This window comes from Callorhinchus milii, unplaced genomic scaffold, assembly GCF_018977255.1.
Source record: "Callorhinchus milii isolate IMCB2004 unplaced genomic scaffold, IMCB_Cmil_1.0 Scaffold8, whole genome shotgun sequence".
NCBI lineage: Eukaryota > Metazoa > Chordata > Chondrichthyes > Chimaeriformes > Callorhinchidae > Callorhinchus > Callorhinchus milii.
The window spans coordinates 3,374,717-3,396,443 of NW_024704749.1; the positions used below are offsets into that span (position 1 = coordinate 3,374,717).

General features: G+C 45.2%; 1 protein-coding gene across 3 annotated transcripts in view; it reads left to right on the top strand.

The window, feature by feature from the left end:
- LOC103188468 (apoptosis inducing factor mitochondria associated 3) overlaps positions 1-21,727 on the top strand; it is a 28,497-nt gene extending 6,770 nt beyond the window's left edge. The window contains exons 2-20 of one of the 3 annotated variants that reach the window (XM_007908492.2): positions 652-856; positions 2,760-2,869; positions 3,062-3,171; positions 3,770-3,814; positions 5,397-5,493; positions 6,224-6,336; positions 9,097-9,183; positions 9,502-9,593; positions 10,881-11,011; positions 12,060-12,175; positions 12,784-12,855; positions 13,309-13,372; positions 15,052-15,128; positions 15,666-15,783; positions 16,367-16,465; positions 17,042-17,117; positions 17,831-17,869; positions 19,352-19,456; positions 21,132-21,727. In XM_007908492.2, the coding sequence (XP_007906683.1) occupies positions 652-856; positions 2,760-2,869; positions 3,062-3,171; positions 3,770-3,814; positions 5,397-5,493; positions 6,224-6,336; positions 9,097-9,183; positions 9,502-9,593; positions 10,881-11,011; positions 12,060-12,175; positions 12,784-12,855; positions 13,309-13,372; positions 15,052-15,128; positions 15,666-15,783; positions 16,367-16,465; positions 17,042-17,117; positions 17,831-17,869; positions 19,352-19,456; positions 21,132-21,171 (1,796 nt within the window). In that variant the 3' untranslated portion in view covers positions 21,172-21,727. Of the gene's footprint in view, positions 1-651; positions 857-2,759; positions 2,870-3,061; positions 3,172-3,769; positions 3,815-5,396; positions 5,494-6,223; positions 6,337-9,096; positions 9,184-9,501; positions 9,594-10,880; positions 11,012-12,059; positions 12,176-12,783; positions 12,856-13,308; positions 13,373-15,051; positions 15,129-15,665; positions 15,784-16,366; positions 16,466-17,041; positions 17,118-17,830; positions 17,870-19,351; positions 19,457-19,916; positions 19,938-21,131 lie in introns of all 3 variants that reach the window. The other 2 variants (XM_007908493.2, XM_007908494.2) reach the window with 2 other exon arrangements.

A 21,727-nucleotide genomic window follows, 5' to 3' on the forward strand; every position in this document is an offset into this window, starting at 1 on the left:
TGTGTGCAATTGGCTGCCACATTGCGCCCACAAATATACAGTCAATTCACTTTACAGTCTATTCTGTGAAGTACTTTGAGACGTCGAGAAGACATGAAAAGCATTATATCAAATGCAAGGATTATTATTATCTTTTGTGCATTGACTTACAACCAGAATGTTTGGTAAGAAATCCAAGTGCAAACTCCTGATAACAGCAAGTAAAACACATGAATCACCTAAACCCATAAGAACCTCACTCCCAAACTAAATCTCAACAATGCAGAGTTCCATTGCTTTGCGAATACACAGTCAATCCACTTTACAATATATTCTGTGAAGCGCTTCGAGATGTCTCAACGATGTGATAAGGTGCTATGATCAATTGCAATGATTATTATTATTTGGCACATTTTTCTTGTTATGGAAACACGTCAGAAATTGCCAGATTCTAATCGACACCAAATGCCTTTTTCTTTGTGTGTTATTTTCGGATGAGTCTGATTCACTTGTTATCCAGCGTCATTGCCAATCAGGCTAGCCCGCCCTCCCTCCCTCCCTTCCCAAAAATACACGGTCGAGTAGCCAGCAAACACTCACTATCCAGTCAAAACATTTTATAGTATGTCTGACTTTGTTTTAAACCACTTTTTCTGTCTCTCGCTTTTCCAGTTGAGGTCAAAGTTGAAGTGATGGTTCCCGACAAAGAGAAGGAGAGCCTTTCACCCAACGGCAAAGTCAGTCCCATAGCTGCGTGCAAGGCCAACGGGAGCACAAAACATGTGGAGGACCGTCCCATCACAGTGGAACCCTATCAAAACCCAAAGGACATGGTGGAAGTTGCTGTGTGCCACATGAATGAACTCCAGGATGGGCAGTAAGTTCAGTGAAGCTTAGCAACAACAACTTGCATTTATATAGCGCCCTTCACGAAGGATAGAGTCCCAGAGCGCTTCACAGTGATGGAGCACGATGTCGAGCTGGGGGAGTGGGGAGGTGACCGTAGGCACGGTCAAAGAGGAAGGTCCTTCAAGAGTAAAACTCTCCCTTGCTGCTGTACAGCACATTTTTAGCTAATACATGACCAGTGACCAGCATATCATCAATGACTCACACTAGAAAACTACAACAGAATATTGGATATAATTCTCCAACATGAGGAACTGCCTTGGCCCTAAAGGTGGTGAGCCAGGAAGAGCAATGAGGATGATCCCCAGTGCTAGAGGAATGAGCAATGAGCAACAATTAGACAAGTCAGAACTCTTCAGTGTTGAAAGGAGATGACTCGGAGGGATTCTTACGGTATTCTAAATGAAATTGAAAAAATAATTACAATACTTTAGGATGTTTCAAGAGAGTAGAACAAGAGGACATAAATCTAGAGTTGCAAAGGGCAATATCAGGACAGAAACCAGGTATCTTTTTACATAGAGAGTAATTAACGACTGGCCAGATTGTCAAGATAGTAATAATAATTATTATTGCATTTGATACAGCGCCTTATTGCGTCTTCGAGACGTCTCAAAGCGCTTCACAGAATATACTGTAAAGTGAATTGACTGTGTATTTTATGGGCGAAACGCGGCAGCCGATTGTGCACAGTGGCGTCCCACAAACAGTCGTGGATTGAGTGACCAAATTATTATTTTGATGTTTGAGGTTCAGGACAATGGACTCGTTTTTTTTAAAAAAAAACAGCACAATGCTGCTCTGCGAGAATGGGGTAGAGGTGGGTAATTCTGGAAAGACGAGATCAAATGGGCTGAAGGACTACCTTCATTCTAACCTAATCTTGTAATTGTTGAACAACTGGAGATAAATGGGATGCAAGTCCTACTGTGCTGGAGAGAGGGTGCAGTTCCACTGTATCCCTGTTGATGCCACCGTGACACAAATACGCACGCTGCAACAGCGTCGCCGACAGGAATGTAGCAGTACGACAGCCGATTCATGTCGTTGTGGAATACTGTTGTTATTATTATTAAGTGTGAATATTAATGCTTGATAGAGAACCTGTAGTGACAAGAACATCTCAATGCACTTCGCAGCATTTCTGGAAAGTGCAAGAGCCGAGCATTTGTCGATGAAAGTTGGCAGCCAATATCCCACAAACAGCCACAAAGTGAATGACCAACCGAAGATTGGTAGCCGGGAAACCAGGAAAAACTCCCTTAAAGTCCACCTCAGCAAGTAGAGGGACCTCAGTGTAAAATCCCATCCAAAGAAGAGCACTTCCAACAATACAGCACTTGCCCAAGACGGGACTATGGATTATTGTTATTGGAAGTATTAGTATTGATAATGGTACAGCATTAATAACACTACTGCTAATAGTTCAAGATACTATCATTAGCAATAATGACAGATTATAGTTTATCAGGGTGAGCAGAATGTACAGCACTGTCTGACAAGACAAGGGAGTTTCTCCCGGGGTCCTGGCTAACAATCCCCTGAGTAATTTTGATCATTCACTTCACGGCTGTTGGTGGGGCATTGCTGTGTGCAAAATTGGCCGCGGGGTTCAAAACCGCATGCGCTTTGCATTCAATCCTGCGAAGCTCTTTGCGACGTGAAAGGTAAGGATTATGATTGTTGCTGACAGTGGACCCGTGTGTCGGTATTACTCCAGCTAAGACGTGGTTGAGCTCAGTAGCTGCGTGCACATCGGAGAGTCTCAATCTTAGCCGTAGCCTCTGCACAAAGTGCGAGGAGACCTCTCGCGACTGAGGAAAACAACATTGCGCAAACTCACCTCGAGCTGATGTGCTTTCCATCCACAGGATGCGAGAAGTGGACGTGGGCTACGGCAAAGCCCTGCTGATCAAGGAGCGAGGAGAGTACTGTGCGATAGGACACAAGTGTCCCCATTATGGAGCGCCGCTGGTGAAAGGTCAGTGTGTGGCCAGGCAGAGCAGCCGCTCATCGCAACTGCGTCAATAACGAATAAGTTGCAAAGTGAATGAAATGAACAGAGCTCGACTTCAAATAATAAACGGAACCTGGTGGATTGGTTCGGACTCGCAGAACGACAGAAACTGCGATGTGAGCGGACTCGCCCTAAACTGATTGTCTCCGTTTGTAGGAGTTCTGAACAACGGCCGGGTTCGGTGTCCCTGGCACGGGGCTTGTTTTAACGTTGCGACGGGTGATATCGAAGACTTTCCCGGATTAGACAGTTTACCAAAGTTTCAGGTAATAACCGCCTTCCCTTCCATGCTGTAGACGTCTGAATAATATTAATAATAATCCTTGCATTTGGTACAGCGTCTTATCACGTGGGAGGGAGGTCTCAAAGCGCTTCACAGAATATACTGCAAAATGAATTGACTGTATATTTTGTGGTCGAAACGCGGCAGCCAATTGTGCACAGCAGCGTCCCACAGACAGTTGTGGATTGAAGCGAGCAAATTTTTTTTTTTGATCCCCAGAAAAGCATCCGCCAATTGACTAACAACCGGGTTCCTACTTACTGCTAACTAAACAGAGCATGTGTATGGAGTAAGGAAACTTGCCCAAGATTTCGCCCTGCTCGGAAACCGAACCCAGGTCTCTCGCTTGCGAGGCGAGCGCTCTAACCACTGAGCTAGAGGATTCCACGATAGCCCACAACAGCCATGAAACAAGCGATCAATTTTATTTAAGGGGATTGTTGGCCTGGACACCGGAAGAGAGAAACCCCCTTCTCTTTTCGAGTAGTGCTGTGGTATCTTTAACGGGAACAGGACTTGCGGGAGATGTGAATTTTCTAGCTGTTCCCAGATATCGTTAACACTGATTTTCTCCCATACAGGTCAGAATAGAAAAGGAGAAAGTGATGGTGCGAGCAAGCAAACAGGTAATATGAACTCTGAAATCCTACTCTCCCGGGATGTACTGAATAGGAGGAGGAAACCACAGGGGCTGATCAACAACAAGAAATGACATTTGTATATGTCTTTCACATCGGGAAGACGTCCCAAGGCGCTGATCATTGATTTGGACTCTTCTCTTAACTCTGGGGGGAGGGGGGGGAACATTTCTGCTCATAGCTCCTTTATAAAACAAATCAAGTAGAATTCCTACACTGGTGAGGTACAGGAGGAAAGGTCGCTGGGTTTCCTGCCTGCCTCCTTGTTGCCATTCCTCCCGCACAATCACAATAAAACAAACAGTTGCCATTTCACGCTTTGCTCAGTGAGTTGTCCTTCACAGCGGATGTGTGTAAAGCAATGCAGTCGTTCACAATGCAGACGTGTAAAGCAATACGGCACAGTGTGTAATACTATTTACATTTACTTAGCGCCTTTCAAGTCGGGAGGTCATCTGAAAGCACTTAATCCGGTCATTCACAAGCAGTGTGTGTAATGCAATGTAATCATTCACAAAGGGTCTGTGTAGAGCAATTATCTCTCTTAGGTATGAACAAGAAACTCAAACATTCTCCCCCCCCACCCCACATGCACACTCACACACATGCACAGACACGCACAGGCACACACACACTCCTCAATACATATTCGTTCCTTTGAACTTTGAGAATCATTCAATTTGTGATGGTGACACAGGCAACTTTGATATTAGACATAGAGCAAACACAGCGCACCTTGCGGTGAATGAGGCTTCGGAAAGTAATTATGTTCTTTACATCAGATATAAATGTTCATGCTCAAGGCGCTGGGAGGATGTCCCAGAACCTTGGGACGTCCTCTCGATGTGAAAGGCGCTATACAGATATAATTTTGTTGTTGTTCAATTCCTTCCCTTTACTGTTTTACCGCCTTCCATACTTGCAGCGATGCCAAACACTCTGTTGCTAATTTATCTTGACAGAGACAGAAACACACCGAGGATCCTCCAGAACAACTACTGAGAGCATCACATTCGAGTCCGAACCAGTGTATGAAGCGTTTTTCAGCACTGATTCCTGAACAGAATTGGGAACAGGGACACATACTCAAGAAACACACTCACAGACAAAGAAAGAGAGAGACACACACAACACACAGAGGATCCTCCAGAACAGAATTGGGAACAGAGACACACGCAGAGACACATTTGCAGTTAGAGAGACACACACTCAAACAAACCAAGGATCCTCCAGAACAGAATTGGGGACAGAGCCCTGGGATTTTTCTGGTTATTTTTCTCCTATCCTAGACAAAAAACCACTCAGGCCAATTGCAGATGTTCCCTGGCACCTCAGTGGTTGAAATGACCACAGATTTGAGGCTTGAAGCTGGGACCTACCTGGCATTTCGTGGCTCAGTTTGACACTTTGGTGGAGTGTCTGTCTTCCACCACTGATCAGGGGAGCTCGCCTTAGACTTTTAGTGGCAACAGAGAGAGAAAAAGCTTCCTGAAGTAAGAGATACCAGAGATGTGGAGCAAACCATGAGACCATCATTCTTTGTTCTTCTTCCTTCCTCCCCCACTTCCAGGCACTGCAGTCTCAGAAGAAGGTGAAGCGAATGGCACGGTGCGCATTGCTGAGCGACTGCAACAACAGCAATACCAATGTCCTCATCATCGGGGCTGGTAAGTGTCTGGCAGAGGCTGCTGAGTGGCTTCAGGGATTCCTACGGAGTTAATCCTGATCAGACTCCTGCACATTGGGAGTCTGGAGCAGATTTCCACTGGTATGGAGCTCACATGTGGTATGGATTATGGGGCGTAGATGACCACACGGTCATGGTGAGTCCTGATGCAGGCGCAGGAGGAAATGGAGGAGTACGACCAGGGTGCTGAATCAAACGGGAGCAGGAATGATCTGATACAGATACACAGTCACTACACTTGCTAGGGATTACCAGCGAAGCACTTTGAGATGTTTTGACATTTGGAGTCCTGTAGCTCAGCAGTTAGACCACTCGCCTCACAAGCGAGAGACCTGGGTTTGATTCCCGGGCAGAGCGAAACGGGGGTAATAATTCCTTCCAAATAAATACTGCTACTAATAATAATTTGGTCACTCACTCCACGACTAGTTATGGGACGCTGCTGTGAGCAATTGGCTCCCGCGTTTTGCCCACAAAATATACAATCAATTCACTTCACAGTATATTCTGTGAAGCGCTTTGAGATGTCTTGAAGATGTGATAAGGTGCTATATCAAATGCAAGGATGATTATTGTTATTTGGATGCTCTGCAAAGATTATTTATATCATCATCTGACCAGTTTGATAACTCCCACCATTAAGTGACAGATCTGCTTGTGGTTTCACCTGAGGCCTTCAGGCCTGACCCCCACTGTTTGTTTTTCCGCAGGGCCCGCAGGTCTGGTCTGTGCAGAAACGCTGAGACAGGAAGGCTTCACTGACCGTATTGTAATGTGCACCATGGAGACCCACCTGCCTTATGACCGACCTAAACTAAGTAAGGTTTGTATCTGTATCTAAAGCCAGCAAACTCCATCCAGTGAAATCCACAGGTTCCCATGGCAAGCGGCTGCCTTTTGTTAGGGACGAGTGGAACTGTGCTACCAATCTTCCCGAACAATAGCCTGTTATAGCCATTGGCATCGTATAGACATTGTCAGACGTGTAACTATTAAAAGGTCTCCATCATCTTTCATTTGAGGTTTCTCCAGAGGTTTTTTTTTGTGTAATTTACATCCTTTTATTGCCTGTGAGAGGAACAAACAATCTATAGGGAGAAATTTCACCTGGGTCTAACGTTTATTCTGTTGACTTGGCATTTCAGAGCATCCAGAATTTGGTAAATTGCTGGATTCAGTCTGAACCTTGAAGTTAGTTTTCTGTAGTTCTTAAAAAAGGAACGTAACTGAGATTGTGTGTGTGTGTTTATATATTGTACGCACACACATATATATAAAATAATGTGGTCACTCAATCCACGACTGTTTGTGGGACACTGTTGTGCGCGTTTCATCCACAAAATATACAATCACTACACCTTACAGTGTCATCTGTGAAGCCCTTTGAAATGTCCCGAAGACCTGATAAATGCAAGGATTATTATTATTGTTATTATATTTAAGAATTTGCCAAATTCTGGTTGCTCTGAAATGCTAAGTCAAACGAGAAAATGTAGACCTAGGTGGAATTTCTACATGTGTTGCTTTTCAGGCTGTTCTCAGGTCCCAAGCATTGCACGGAAGGTTCTGCTTAAGAGATCTGAAGACATTGATGGTTTTGGTCTGTGCACCAGTGTCTTCAAAGCTCAGACTCCAGCAATGCCTTTGTATGAGAGGCTGCTGGGTTGTGTGTGAACATCCTGGACTGGGATGATCTGTCTTCTGATTTCTCTCATAAGAACATAAAAGATGCTATGCGAAAAAAAGACCAAGGTTCATCTAGTTAGCCTTCCACCTTCTGGCGGTCAGTCGCTTGCACAAACTATGTACTACGTCCCATAATGTTATTTCCTAAAACAAAATGATCTAATCTGTGGTTTGAAGGTAATCAACACTTCCTGCTTCAACCGTCTCCCGAGGGAGCCTCTCTCTCTCTGTCAGGAAGTTACCTAGGTTCCACTTCGCATACATCCTCCCTGACCTGGCTCCCAAATGCCAAAATAGCATTCTGCAGCTCCACCTTGTGTCTTTACAAATCCAATTTTTTTTCTGCGCTCCTCTGCTGAAGATAGGGTAGTGGGAATCTGGAGCTCCAATAGGCCGTGGATGCCGGATCTATTCAAATTTTCAAGATTGAGGTGGATATGTTTTTGTTAGGCAAAATATCAAGGGATATGGAGCAAACGTGGCTAATTCGAGTTGAAGTACAGATCAGCCATGATTTAATAGAAAGGTGGAACAGGCTCGAGGGGCTAAATGGCCTCCTCCTGGTCCTGTGTTGCAAAAATGCAGACTCGAGCTGGACTGCGGGCAGTGACCATCTCTAATACCTCAGGCCAACGCCTCATGTGGGAGTTCAGGGAGTTGTCAGCCTGGGTCACTGATAGTCAACCTCAATCTTACCCCCATCCACATGTTTACCTTCCAGCAGGGGTCACTGGACAGCAATTGTGACCCTGTCTGATTGTTTTCTTCCCATTCCTTATCGCCTGGTGCTGATTTACTCCACAAAAGCTTGGTATGATCTAATCCAGGCGGGAGCTGAAGTGAGTTGGGTCCTTTATGAGTTTGGGCGGTGAGATTGGTTTTATGCTATGAAAGGCAACCACTGCTTCATTGTGGGGCAAGGTTATAACTGGAGCTATTGATTGAGCCCCAGCACGGGTTAGAGCTTTGAGAGGAGAACATTTGTAGGGGGATAAAGGCTTACCTAGGGGTGGGGGTGGGGAAAAGGCAATGCTGATACCAGCCTGTCGTGTCCACATTCCCTCTCGTTCCATCTCGCTCTCGGCCATGCTGTTGTTGGGAGTCGCTGTGCAGAGGCTGGTGCTTCTCAACCCAAACAGGGAACAATCAGGATTGAGTTTCCACAGATGTCCCTGCCCAGACCCCAGTGTTAAGAGTGACACTGATACATGCTCCCGCACACGCTCTGCTTGAGGTGGCGTGTGTTGCAGGAACAAGAAAAGTGGACAGAACTTGCACTTATATTGCGCCCCTCGCGCAGGGCAGTGTCCCAGAGAGCCTGAATGTTAAACGTTGAATGTCAACGGCTAGAGCAGCTTCCTGCCATTTCCCTCCTTTACACAACAGCTTTTTGTGTATTGGACAGGACTGTGGTGTCCTGTAGCTCATTGGTTAGAGCACTCGCAAACGAGAGGATCTGAGTTTGATTCCTGGACAGGGCGAAACATTGGGCAAGTTTCCTTACTCCACACGCTTCTGTTTATCTAGCAGTAAGTTGGAACCCGGTTCTTAGTTGATTGGAGGATCCTTTTCCGGGGGTAATAATTCCTTCAAAAATAAATAATAATGTGATCATTCAATCCACGACTGTTTGTGGGACGCTGCTGTGTGCAATTGGCTGCTGCGTTTCGCCCACAAAATATACGTTCAATTCCCTTTCCAGTATATCCTGTGATGCGCTTTGAGACGTCTCGAAGACGTGATGAGGCGTTATATCAAATGCAAGGATTATTATTGGTATTGAGGAAGGATGAGATGAAATGAACTGAAGGTCTTTTGCGACCAAACCTGTAATGACTTTGTGAGAGCAGGACAATGCGTTCTGCACACTGCACCTAATTAGCTCTTGTGCTTGCAGTCTCTCGAGTGTCAGGTGGAGCAGATCACACTGCGTTCCAAGGAATTCTTCTCCTTGTACGACATTGAAGTACAGACAGAGAGGGAGGTAAGAGAATGAGAACACTCTTCAAAATCTGTTCAATGTTCTTGGCATTTTCTTCCAGTGTAAGGCTTTTGATTGTACAATCTCTCTGACTCCCACACTCGGCATTGGGCTCTCACTAATACTGCTCCCTTCTTTTACTATAACTGTGTAGCATTCTCATGAATGTCCTTGTGACTGTGCAGTGTTCTCTGTGTACGTCTATGTACTGTAATCACTGTATTGCTCTCACTGTGTGACTATATGATTGAGTGATAGTTTGTGATCTGTGGCCTTTACACCATGATATTATCAGCCTGACGTCCAACTCTTCTTCTACAGATGGTCTCAGTGGATGTGAAGAATAAGATGGTCCGCTTCAAAGATGGTCTCAAAATGGAGTACAACAAGCTACTGATCGCCACTGGGAGCAGGTGACTAGCTGATGGGTTGGTGCCATTATCCCTTTCATGTTACCGCGGTGCGTTGTATTCGGGGGTGGAATGGAGAGTGAGAGAGAGAGAGGAACTTAAAAGGGGGGAGAAACAACACAAGGTAATAAACAGAGTGTCCGGGTATGTCCCAATTTACTATCTTCAGCCTCCAAAGGATTGTGTAGGTCCCTCATGAGATCATATTTGGGCAGTTTGCCCTCCAAAGAACATTGAAGCGTTGCAGAGAATTCAGAAAGGAACACATCAATGATAATTGTGAGACTTGGGCCTCAATGTATAAAGCTGAATGTATCCCTATTAGAAAAAAGATTAATAATAATCCTTGCATTTGATACAGCGCCTTTTACATCAGGAGGACGTCTCAAAGCGTTTCACTGTGTAGTGACTGTGAATTTTGTAAGCTAGTGCGGCAGTCAATTTTGCAAACCAAAACAGCCTACAAACAGCCATGGAGTGAGTGACCAATTTTGGGGACCTCCTCCCAAGTTGAAAGGTGCTATACAAACGTAATCTTGTTGTTGTTGTTGTATCTGGGTGATTGTTGATCAGGACACTGGGAGAAACTCCCTTCTCTTTTCAAATAGAATCATGGGATCATCAACATCCAGCTGAACAGGTGGGCGAGAACTGGGTTTGATGTCTCATCCAAAGAGTAGCACCATCAACAATGCAATGCTCCCCAACATTGGATGAGGTGTCAGGCTAGACCGTGAGTTCAAAGTCCTGACATTGGACTTGAACCCACCACCTTCTGACTCAGAGGCCACAGGTGCCACCAGCTGAGCCTGATTGAGAAGGAACATGAAGTTGAACAGACAAGATGACTTAGACTTTAAGAGCAGAATTAGGGATACAACTTTAAATTGAGAAAGGCTCAAGTGGAAACAGAAATTAGATTTTTTTTCCCCCCGCAGTCTTCAGAGAGGACAATTCAGAGGAGACCTCAATAGAGATGTATAATATTTTAAGTGGGACTCAAGACCTAAACCTAGAACAATATTTTAGGATGCAGCAAGACAGCTGAACGTAGCTTTAGAGTTACAAAGGGCAATTTCAGGCCAAATATTAGGAAATCCTTCTTTATTCAGAGGACTAAATTAAGAACTAGAATAGGTTGGCAAGTGGCTGAGGCCAAGACATTGGACTCACTTAAAAAGCAGCTTAATGCTGTGATGGGAATATGGTGAGGCTGGTGTTCTGGAGGAATTAGATCGGATGGGCTGAAGGGCCTTCTTCATCCAAACCAATCTTGTGATCTTCTTTCAGACCCAAACCGCTGCAGTGCCGAGGTGCTGATCTGGAGAATGTCTACCAGCTCCGCACACCTGAGGACGCCAACCATATTGTGAAACTGGCCAGTAACAGGAACGCTGTTATAGTGGGAGCGTCCTTCATAGGTGAGAACCCTTTATGCTATTTATTCTGCACGTGCAGGTCATTGAAGTACTCATATATTTACATAATATTTCTTAAAGAGTCATGACTTAATCTCTGGGGCTGTAGAAGGGGTCAGGGTGGGTGGGGGGGGGGGGGGGGGGGGGAGTCTGGAGGAGAAACATATCTAAGATTATTTCTTCCAAACAACTATTCCAGTTGTTAATTACCATCTGAATAAAGTAAAATGTAATAATTATAATCTGTGCACTTGATATAGCTGATTCATCATTCAAAAATCTCAGTGGCATTTTAGACACATTTGTAAAGCCCACTGCCCCCTAACAATCACCAGGTGATGTGTGGATAGGGTAGATAAAGCCCCTCCACACTGAAAATTGGAATTTGGACGTCCTTGTTTGTCGGCCTCTCCAACTCCTCCCTCCATAGGCTGCAGATCATCCAGAACTCTGCAGCTTGTGTCCTCTCCCACAGCAGGCTCTGTGACCCTATCACCACCATATTTGTCCGACTCCTCTGGCTTCCTATCACACAGAGGATACAGTTCAAAACCCTGGTCCTAACCTTCAAAGCCCTTCACGGCTTCGCTCCCTCACTATCTCTGCGACCTCCTAAGTCCTATCATCCTGTCTGCCCCCTCCGCTCAGCGGGCTCCGGCCTGCTTCACGTTTCCCCACCTTGCCCGCACCACCATTGGTGGGGGGACCTTCTGCCACTCTGCCCCCACCCTCTGGAATTCCATCGCGCAATCCCTCCACCTCACCCCCTCCCTTGCCTCCTTCAAGACCCATTTCAAGACCTTACTCTTCAACCATGCTTTCGATAACCCTGTTTCCCCCCCCTGCCCTCCATCCTCTGCAATCCCGACACCCATCTCAGGTCTGAAACACTGACTGTCCAGCGCCTTGGGACATCCTCCTGACGTGAAAGGTAATTTTGTTGTTGCCTGTAAGAGAAAATTGATTGTAATTAGGAATGCACAGCAATTAGCATTTTCAAGATTAAGGGTTGGTGCAAATAACTGTATAGGGACAATTTGTTTCTTTTCAGGGATGGAAGTAGCTGCCTACCTCACTGATAAAGCCCATTCAGTGTCCGTGATCGGGATTGAAAATATTCCTTTCAGGAAGGTACTTGGGGAGAAAGTCGGCCGATCTATCATGAAAGTAAGTCAGAGAAAAAATACTTTTTTTTTGGTCAGCCGAGTGTCTGACATGTGCGGAAATCCATCACTGTGTTTAAGAGTATCCAAACCAAATTGAGAAGTCCATCCATCCACCTACATATGGGAATCCCAGAGATAGATTGTTGGAATGGGATGCGAACTCTCTCTCTCCCGGGAGGGATGCATCCTGCTTACCTAATTCCAGAAAGTATTAGGCACAGGTTGGCAAGGCTTGAAAACCCCGGAGTTGGGGTAACTGCTGAGTCTAATCAGCTAAAACCTCATAGCCTTGCTATTGATATCTCTGACTGGCAAGCTTTGTCTAGCTAGGACCACCTTACCCATTAGGGCTTTGGCTTGCAGGGTTAACAGGAGCTGAGTGGGATGACTCCCTGCCCTCAGAGAAAAATACCTGACTGTTTACAGAATATGAGTTCACACCATGTGAATTGTTCCTGTTTCTTTATTCGAGTCAATTCCCCAAAATGCCATTGCTTGTAAACTGGGTCTGATGGATCTCTCTGTTGATTGGCACTGATGATCACTGCTGTTGCTGCCGACTGATCCCCCTCGCTTGTTCTTCCGTTTCCTTGTCCTTCCTTCTGTCAGATGTTTGAGACAAACCGGGTGAAATTCTACATGCAGAATGAGGTGTCGGAGCTGCGGGGACAGGATGGAAAGGTACCTCTGCTTGTGCTTATGCTCCTGTTATGATTATTACTTGACTGGCCAATGTCTGTCCAGAGGAAAGTTTGGAGGAGTTACTCCAGATGACTTTCCTGAACTTTCTGCTGGCTGGAATATGAAGTGGGTTCTTCAGGTATTATAGTTTGGATATGAGGTGTTGTTTTGCCTACTATGTTAGACTATTGGATGTCCACCACAGGGTACCTTCTAGTAGGAGTCTCTGGATAAAGAGCAGGAACCCTCTTGAAATAAAGGGTGTTGAGGCTGTTTGTGGAGGTGGGTGTGGTATGTGTGGCAGGAGGGAGAACAAGAAGTGGAATTAAGTGAAAGAACTTTTAAATTTGGAGTCTGTCCATCAAACAAAAAAGACCCAAAGAGTGAATATTTAGTGCTTCAAAAGCCTTCTGCTTAACACATAATGTGGTCATGGTTTTTTTCCCAACGAAGGTGAAAGAAGTTGTGCTGAAAAGCGGGAAGGTGCTTCGAGCAGACGTCTGCGTGGTTGGAGCCGGTAAGTGGAAAACCCATCAACACCCAATACCAAATCCCTTCTTTAACTTTCTTTCCTTTACCCCCATGCCCAATACCATACAATGTTCCCCAAGTGAATGGGGAGGGAGGGGTGGTATTTGGTAAGAACTGGGAAATGAGGAGGGGCCTTGTATTGTGGTGACTGAGAGGTGGGAGGCGCATTGGATGGTAGTAATTGGGAGATGGGGACGGGCATTTTATTGTGGTGCCTGGGAGATTGGAAGGGGCATTGTATGGTGGTGAGATAGGGAGGGACAGTGTGTGCAGATGATTGGGAGATGGGCTTGCGAATTGGGTGGGGGTGCCTGACAGATGGGGAAGGACATTGTTTAGTGATGACTAGGAGATGAGACGGGGGCTTGTACATTGGTGACTAGAAGATGGGGAGAGGCATTGTATAGTGGTGTTATAGGGAAGGGCAGTAGCTGGTGATGATTGGGTGATGGCAATGGGTATTGTATTGTGGAGATTGGGAGAGGGGGTGGGCCAGTGTCCACTGCCTAGTAGATCGGACACGCCGTTGCATGTTGCCGGGGGATGTGGGAGGATATTGTGTGCTGGTGACCAACATGCTGGTGAAAAGGGGGAGGGTATTGTATTGGGGTGTGAAGGAGACAGGCAGTGTTTGATGATGACTGGAGGACGGACATGGAATGGTGCTCACTTGGAGATGGGGAGGGACATTGTCTGTTGGGGACCGGTAGATGATGAGAGGCATTGTGTGGTATTGAGTCGGGGAGGGGCAGTGTCTGCTGGTGACTGGGAGATGAGGGAGTCATTATATGTTGGTGACAAGGAGATGGGGGGGACACATTGTATTGAGGTGATTGGTAGATGGGGAGGGGCAGTGTCTGATGGTGATTAGGAAATGGGGAGGGGCCTTGAATATCAGTGCTTTGGCGTTGGGGAGGAGCATTGCATGATGGTGTTATGGGGAACGACAGTGTCTGTTGATGAATGGTAGATGGGCTGGGTGCTTCGTACTGTGATGACTGATAAATGGGGAGAGGCAGTGTGTACTGGTGACATGGGGAGGGAAGTTGAATGGTAGTGACTGGTAGATTGGGAGAGGCATTGTATGGAGGTGCCTTGCAGATGGGGAGGGGCAGCGTCTGATGTTGACTGGGGGAGGAGGAGGAGTATTGAATGGGGGTCACTGGTAGATGGGGAGGGACATTGCATGTTGGTGTCTCAGAATTGGGGAGGGGAGTTGATTGGCAGGAACTGGGAGATGGGCAGGGAGACTGTATGGTGGTGAATGGGAGACGAGAGACATTGCATGGAGGTGACTGGGAGATGGGGAGGGGAATTAAATGGCGGGTAATGGGAGGTGGGGAGGGATATTGCATGGCAGTGACTTGGAGATAAGGAGTTACCTTGTACGATGGTGACTGGGAGATAGGGAGCGGAGTTGAATGGAAGGGAATGGTAGATGGGGAGGGACATTGGTTGGTGGTAAATGGGATAGAGACATTGGATGGTAGTGAGATAGGGAGGGAGTAGGTTCTCATGTTGCATTGACTGTAATTCAGTGGAGTGACGGGATACAATGAGCCAACTGACTTCCTTCCTGTCTCGTCCATCATCTTCTCTATCTCTTCCTTTGTTCGTTCGATCTCTACAATGTGCTGTGTTTCCTTTATCTTTCTCTTCCTACAGGTGTCGTTCCAGCCACATTGTTCCTGAAACAGAGCGGCATCAACATGGACTCCAAAGGCTTCCTTCCTGTTAACAAGGTACTGTAATGGCTGCAGGAAGCTGAAGATCAATCAAGGTGCCCTCATCCAAGCTAACCCGTGTGTAGTTACTATGGGACAGACACTGGGCTCATTACAACGACCTCATGTACAATGAAGTCAAAAATGACAAATATGTAGGTCATGAGAGGGCCCATCCACAGTATCCATGGCAACCTAGGGTATAGTGCACAGGTACGTCTAATGTTTCACCAACGCACTGCCACTTCATATGTTCTCTGCTCTTGATTTGCCTCCTTTTTGAACCACATTGTCCCAATGTTACAAGTTGCTAACGTTTTATTGCAACCTGTTCCATTTCGTTGATTACCTTCTGCATAAAGAAAACAAATCCTGGTATCAAGTTGCTTGCGCTTCACACGCCACCAATCCCTGATGCTAGGAAATAACTGAAGAGATTTACGTCAATTGTGACCATTAGTTAATCATGCGGTCAGAAGCATTTTCCTTCCCCATTTATTGCCTGACACTGTGACAGAAGATAACAAACTCACTCTTTTTCTCCTGCCTCTCCAGCTCATGCAGACGAATGTACCTGGCGTATTTGCGGCTGGCGATGTGGTCACTTTCCCGCTGGCGTTCCGCAACAACAAGAAGGTGAATGTGGGTCACTGGCAGATGGCACACATGCACGGTGAGTCAGAAAGGAAGGGCAAAGTGTCCTTTGTACTGAGCGTAGCAGCAAGTCAAGTTCACCGACTGTGAGATTCACAGTTACCATAAAATCTCAGGTAATGAAGGTGTGAGTCTGTAACTGAAGACAGTCAGTTGCTCCCATCCCATTTCTGTATAGATAAAGTTTCCATAAAGCCACACAATAAGGCAGTCACAACAATTTGAGGACAGGTATTAGGAAGTATTTCTTTACCCAGAGGGTAATTATTGACAAGGACAGGTTACTGGGTTGGGTGGTTGAGTGAGGCCAGCACATTCGACTTGTTTTAAGAAACAACTTGTTGCTGTGAAGATGAAGGGTGGATTATTCTGGAAGGACGCGATCGAATGGGCTGAAGAGGTAATGAATTTTAAGAGAAACTATTACGCATTCATAAGATAGAAGGGCATAGAGGGGTATGGGCGAGGGGAAGAGGAAGGAGGGTTAGGGTCTTGAGTGGAGCAAAAACACTATCACGGAATAGTTTGGCTGCAATTCCTGTTTCTGTGTCATATCACATGCATTTCCCAACTGATAAAATCCATTTCCTACATTTCCCCAGGACGGATCGCTGCCCTCAACATGCTGGGAGGGGGAATCGAGATTAAGACAGTACCCTACTTCTGGACAGCCATGTTCGGGAAAAGTGTTCGATACGCAGGTAATAGTGAGGCCAGGACAAACACTGCAAATGGTTATAATAATAATCCTTAAATAATCTTTACGTTTATATATATATATATATACAAACCCTCATACATAAACATCCGTACTTGTACTAACTCAGGCATACATTCCAGTCACTCTGGGTTTAGTATTCTTTTGGAATCCATGCCTTGATTAAATAATTCTGTGTGATTTTTCTTCTCAATAATCAGCATAACATTTTTTAATCATTTTAGGTGTCAGCCTGGCTCCCTTGATTTCACTCTCATCTCTGAGTCAGAAGGTTGTGTGTTCAAGCTCCTAACCTAGGTTGACACTTCAATGCAGTGCCCGAGGAGCAATGTATTGTCAGAGGTACCTTTCTTCGGATGAGACGTAAACTAAGGTCCCACTTTGCCTGTTTAGGTGGACGTTAAAGATCCAATGGCAATATTTATATAGAATTACAGTAATTTGGGAACTGTACTTTGGTTGCACTCCCATCTTATCAGTACAGGTTACAGACCATTAGTATCCCATAGAATGTTACTATGTTGAAGATCTCAGTAGTTTATTTCGCTGTTTCTTTCAGGTCATGGGGAAGGGTTTGATGATGTCATCATCCAGGGGGACTTAGATGAGCGGAAGTTTGTGGCGTTTTACACCAAGTAGGTGCTTTTTGTATCGATCGTTCATTTTCCAGTGGGGTTTGTGTTTCCCTTAGAGAAGAACCCTTGTCTAGTGATAAATGCAGATGCAGAGCGACCTCACAATGATGGGATGCTCTGATGCAATGGGCTTGATACAAAAGGTGTTGCATATTCGGGCAACATAGCAGTGGACAAGGCTGCTTCAAAGTGCAAGGGCTTTTGCTGAACCCACTCCCCCAGTGAGTTACATATCGCAGGGGTGTAATCAGGTAGTGGATAGAATAAGTAAATGAAGCAACAGTCCCAGATGAATATACCTGATGGTTTCAGTACAGATTAGCGCACAAGAAACTTCCGTGTGAATCCCTCAAAGGGAATGCACCAAAAAAAAGAAATTCTTAGAAAACTATCCATTGGTGATTTTTGGCACTCAAGTATTGCAGAAGGTATCTATCTAACTCATGGTATTCCTGACCTGTGAGTTACTTGACAGAGTGGTGCAAGAAGAGCTTTGCTCCGGGAAGCTATGCTGTTAGATAAAAGTTGTTGCTGTCGTATTAACTTGTACTGCACGTGAACTAGGATTGTTTTTAATGCTAACTCTTTAATCATCCATAGACGCCAGCAAGAAGGACATCTTTAATACAGTATAAATGACATTCTGCTTTTTAAAGTTTCTTTCGATATAAAATAAGCTTCTGTATTAAAACTGAAACTATTTTGCAATCTAGGAAAGCTCCTGGAATGGCCAACTGCATTCAGCCCTGGAGGTAATACCAGAGCCATCTCTTTGCTGGGTGTCCCCTAACCATCCTTACAATATCTTCTCTCTCTCTCTCTCTCAATCATGGTATTCACAGCCAATTCTACCAATTCTTGTGGAGCTCAGTTTAACTTCTTCTCTGGCCCCCACCCCCTTCCTGGTCGCCGTCCCAGTTTAGTCAAAGTCTTGTGGCAACACTGCAAACCATTGTGGAGTGGGAGGGAGTCTCACTTTACAGAGCCCCGATTGCTTTATATATAAAGAGATTACACTGCGGAACATTTCTACACTAAAATGTGATAGAAACGTCCCAGGTGTAAAAAGTGGAGGCCACTATTGTGATCAATGATTGCCTCTGAGACCACGTGCTTTAACTTGATTCCAGCTTCTAGAGAAACCATTTCCACAGTGATCCCTGAGAACTTGTCTCCCGACCTCTACAGCGCATTGGGAATCAAAATTCAGGAAAGGCCAAACTCTGACAAAACTGAATCTTTTGGGTTGATCTTTGGTGATGGTGACTCCACTGGTTATCGACTCTTTCCTGTCCTGTGCTAAGACATCTGTGACCCGTGCTCAGCACTGTCTGAACCTTGCTTTACAAGGTCTGGGAGTCCAGTTACACTCCCAGAAATTCAAAGGAGTCCACATCATACTAATAAAATAAAAGTTGCTGCAATCCTGGTATTTGCCACTAGATGTCAGTAGCCCAGTTCTATCAGCAATCCTCTGCTTGCTGAAGATGTATGCTGAAACCATTTAGGCACAGAACCTCTGGTCCAGGTCTTTAAAATGATAAAGGGATTTGCTTGAGCAGCTACAGGAGAAACTATTTCTTCTGGTGGGGGAATCCAGAACAGGGTGGGGGGGGCATCATTTTAAAATTAGAGCCAGACCATATAGGAGTGAAATTACAAGTGAACTTTTTCACACAAAGGGTTGTGGAAATTTGACAATCTCTCCCCCAAAAGGCTGTGGATGCTGTCTTCAAATTTTTAAGGCCAAGGTGGATTGACTTTTGTTAGGTCAGGGTATCAAAGGGTAAAGTTGGGTAATTGGAGTTGAGGTACAGATCAGCCACGACCTAATAGAATGCTGGAATAGGCTCGAGGGGCTGAATGGCCCTTTTTTCCCTATGTTCCGCTTTGACTCCTTGAGTATTGTACTCTTGAAAAACATCTGGAGTGGTTAGGTTCCAATTTCAGAATCTAGTTGACAGTTGCCTCCACAGGAACACCAGGTTTTTTGGAAATTCGATCTCTTACGGATACATTTCAAAGTGAGGGTCCAACAACAGAAGATGCTTTATCACTTTGGCTTCTTCGTTTTATTTAAAAAAAACTTGTAAGAGGGGACCTATTTTCGCAAAAATGACTGCTGGTTGTTTCATTCGCAGTGACTTTTGTCTGTCACAGGTGCTCCATTACACCCACAGTACTTGTCGTTCACACAACTTTACAAAATATTAAACTGTCTTTCTGTCCCCCAGGAGCGATGAAGTCATTGCTGTCTCCAGTATGAACTATGACCCCATTGTCTCCAAAGTAGCGGAGGTCATGGCTTCCGGAAGGACAATCAAGAAGAGAGACGTGGAGTAAGTATCAAAAATCTATCCACCTCGAGACTGAGGTGGCGAGATATTTGTTATGTCAGGATATCAAGGGATATGGGGCAAAGGCGGGTAATTGGAGTTGAGGTACAGATCAGCCGTGATCTGATAGAATGGCAGATCAGGCTTGAGGGCCTGAATGGCCTCCTCCTGTGCCTATGTTTCTATTTCTGGACTTGAGTGGGTTCCGCTCATTTGCGCAAATACCTTGGCCGATCGGAGTCTTTATTGGAGTGAGTCTTTATTTATGAGTCTTTATCGGTGGGAATATGTGAGGCTGAGGTGGCCACAGTAGGCACTGTCACTGACGCTGTGCACTGACATTACAGTGCCCTTTGCACGCCAAGCAAGGTAACAACAATCGCAAACAATTGTGATATTTTGGTCCCTCGATGCTCAGGTATAACCTCAAAGAGTCTCTCTTTTTCCCCCTTTTGCTCTCAAGGATGTTTGTGCATCTTGGCCGGTATGTACCACAAGCTTGTTATTCTGTTTGCAGTAGTACGTGCCTTACATCGGTGAACTGCTTTTTAAATTGCTTATTAAAACTGGGACTTGAACTGCCCTCTAGGCTGTAAATCCGATCACAGGAGCTACTGAGGATATCCTGTCCCCCTCTTCCATATCCACTTGGTCCTAGCAGGACAAGCAGCCAGAAAGCTTGCTGGACAGCAATATCAATGGCAAGCTATGCAGCTTTAGCTAGTTAGACTCCAGCAGTTACCTCCAACTCCAACTCTGGGGTCCCCAAACCTTGGCTCTCGCCATCCTGCGCCTTATACTTTCTGGAATTATTTAAGCAGGATGCATCCCTCCAGGGAGATTCCATTCCAACAATCTACCTCTGGGATTTCCATGTGTAAGTGGGAAGCATGCCATTCTTAGCTTGGTTTGGACACTCTTAAGCACGTTGATGGATTTCCACATGTGTCAGACACCCAGCTGATTGAAAAATATATAATACTTTGGGGAGAGATCAAAGAAAATACCTGATAAGTTGCGAGTCATCTGGACAATCGCTGACCATGAGGATGTTTGGAGATCTGAACTCTGACAATTGTAAATTGCTTTGCATCAAAAAATAACTGATGAGCAATGTCATTCAGTAAAAGTACAGGAGAGCCTCTATAAGGGATGGAAAATGTCACTGGAGTAGTCAGATGTGAGGCATTCACATTGTTGGGGTAAAGTGTGTAAGGAAGTTTGATCCTGACACTGGGAAAGCTCCAATTAGGAAAGTGTTCCATTTCCCAGGACTGATATCCCTCATCCAATAAGCCCAAAATTCAACAAAGGACACTCCCCCCCCCCCACCTACAAAAATCCTTAGAATATCTATTTATTTGTGAACAATCTTCTATAAGTTTCTCAGGAGAATCAAAATTCCTTGCTAAACACCAGTGTGATTTGGAATACTCAGTGATTACTTAGGAATACAGTAAAACTCACATAGCCTGATTTTTATAATTGCCCAAGTCCTGTTCAAGAGTTTATATTTGATGCAAGTTTGGCGTAACTCATAAGTCGTATGAAATGTATGGTTCCAACTGATACAACTTATGTGAGGTTTACTGTATTTGGGTTAATCATTTTGCCCTGCGACATTGGTAATTGAGAAAAGAGGAACCATACAATAATCTGCTTGTTCTCTTGGTTTTAGGACTGGAGATATGGCCTGGCTGTTTGGCAAAGGCACATAGCAGAGGCTGTTCGTTCCTCCTCAGTCAGTCACGCATGGAGCTGTGGTTTGATGGAGACAACAGCTCAACCAGGCAGTCCTTTCTGAGACAAGAGATCGTCAGCGCTCAGCCCCGTTGAGGATTGGGAAAGGGAAGTGTGGGAAAACGTTCACATCTGGAACGCATTTCAAAGTGGACAACTCCTCACCAATGCTTTGCTGCCCACTGGAGTCATTAAGGCATTCAATTCCTCTTCTGAGATGCCAGAGACGTGATTTTGTTTTGCAGCCTGTAGTGTTATTGTCCAGGAGGACCCAGAATATATATATATATATATCTCTAGAAGGTGAAACTGCTAGATGTACAAATATGCCAACTCACAGTGTAAGTGGGAGATGCCCGTTTGCACCCTGGTATTAATAGTCCACGCACCCAGTACTGAATGCTGAGACTGCATGCTTACCCACCATGTCATACAGCTGGGAACGAATGAATCTTTATGTCTCTCGCATACCTATCACATGACTGAATATATCAACCATCATATTGAAGATGGGGCTATTACAGAATGACCCAG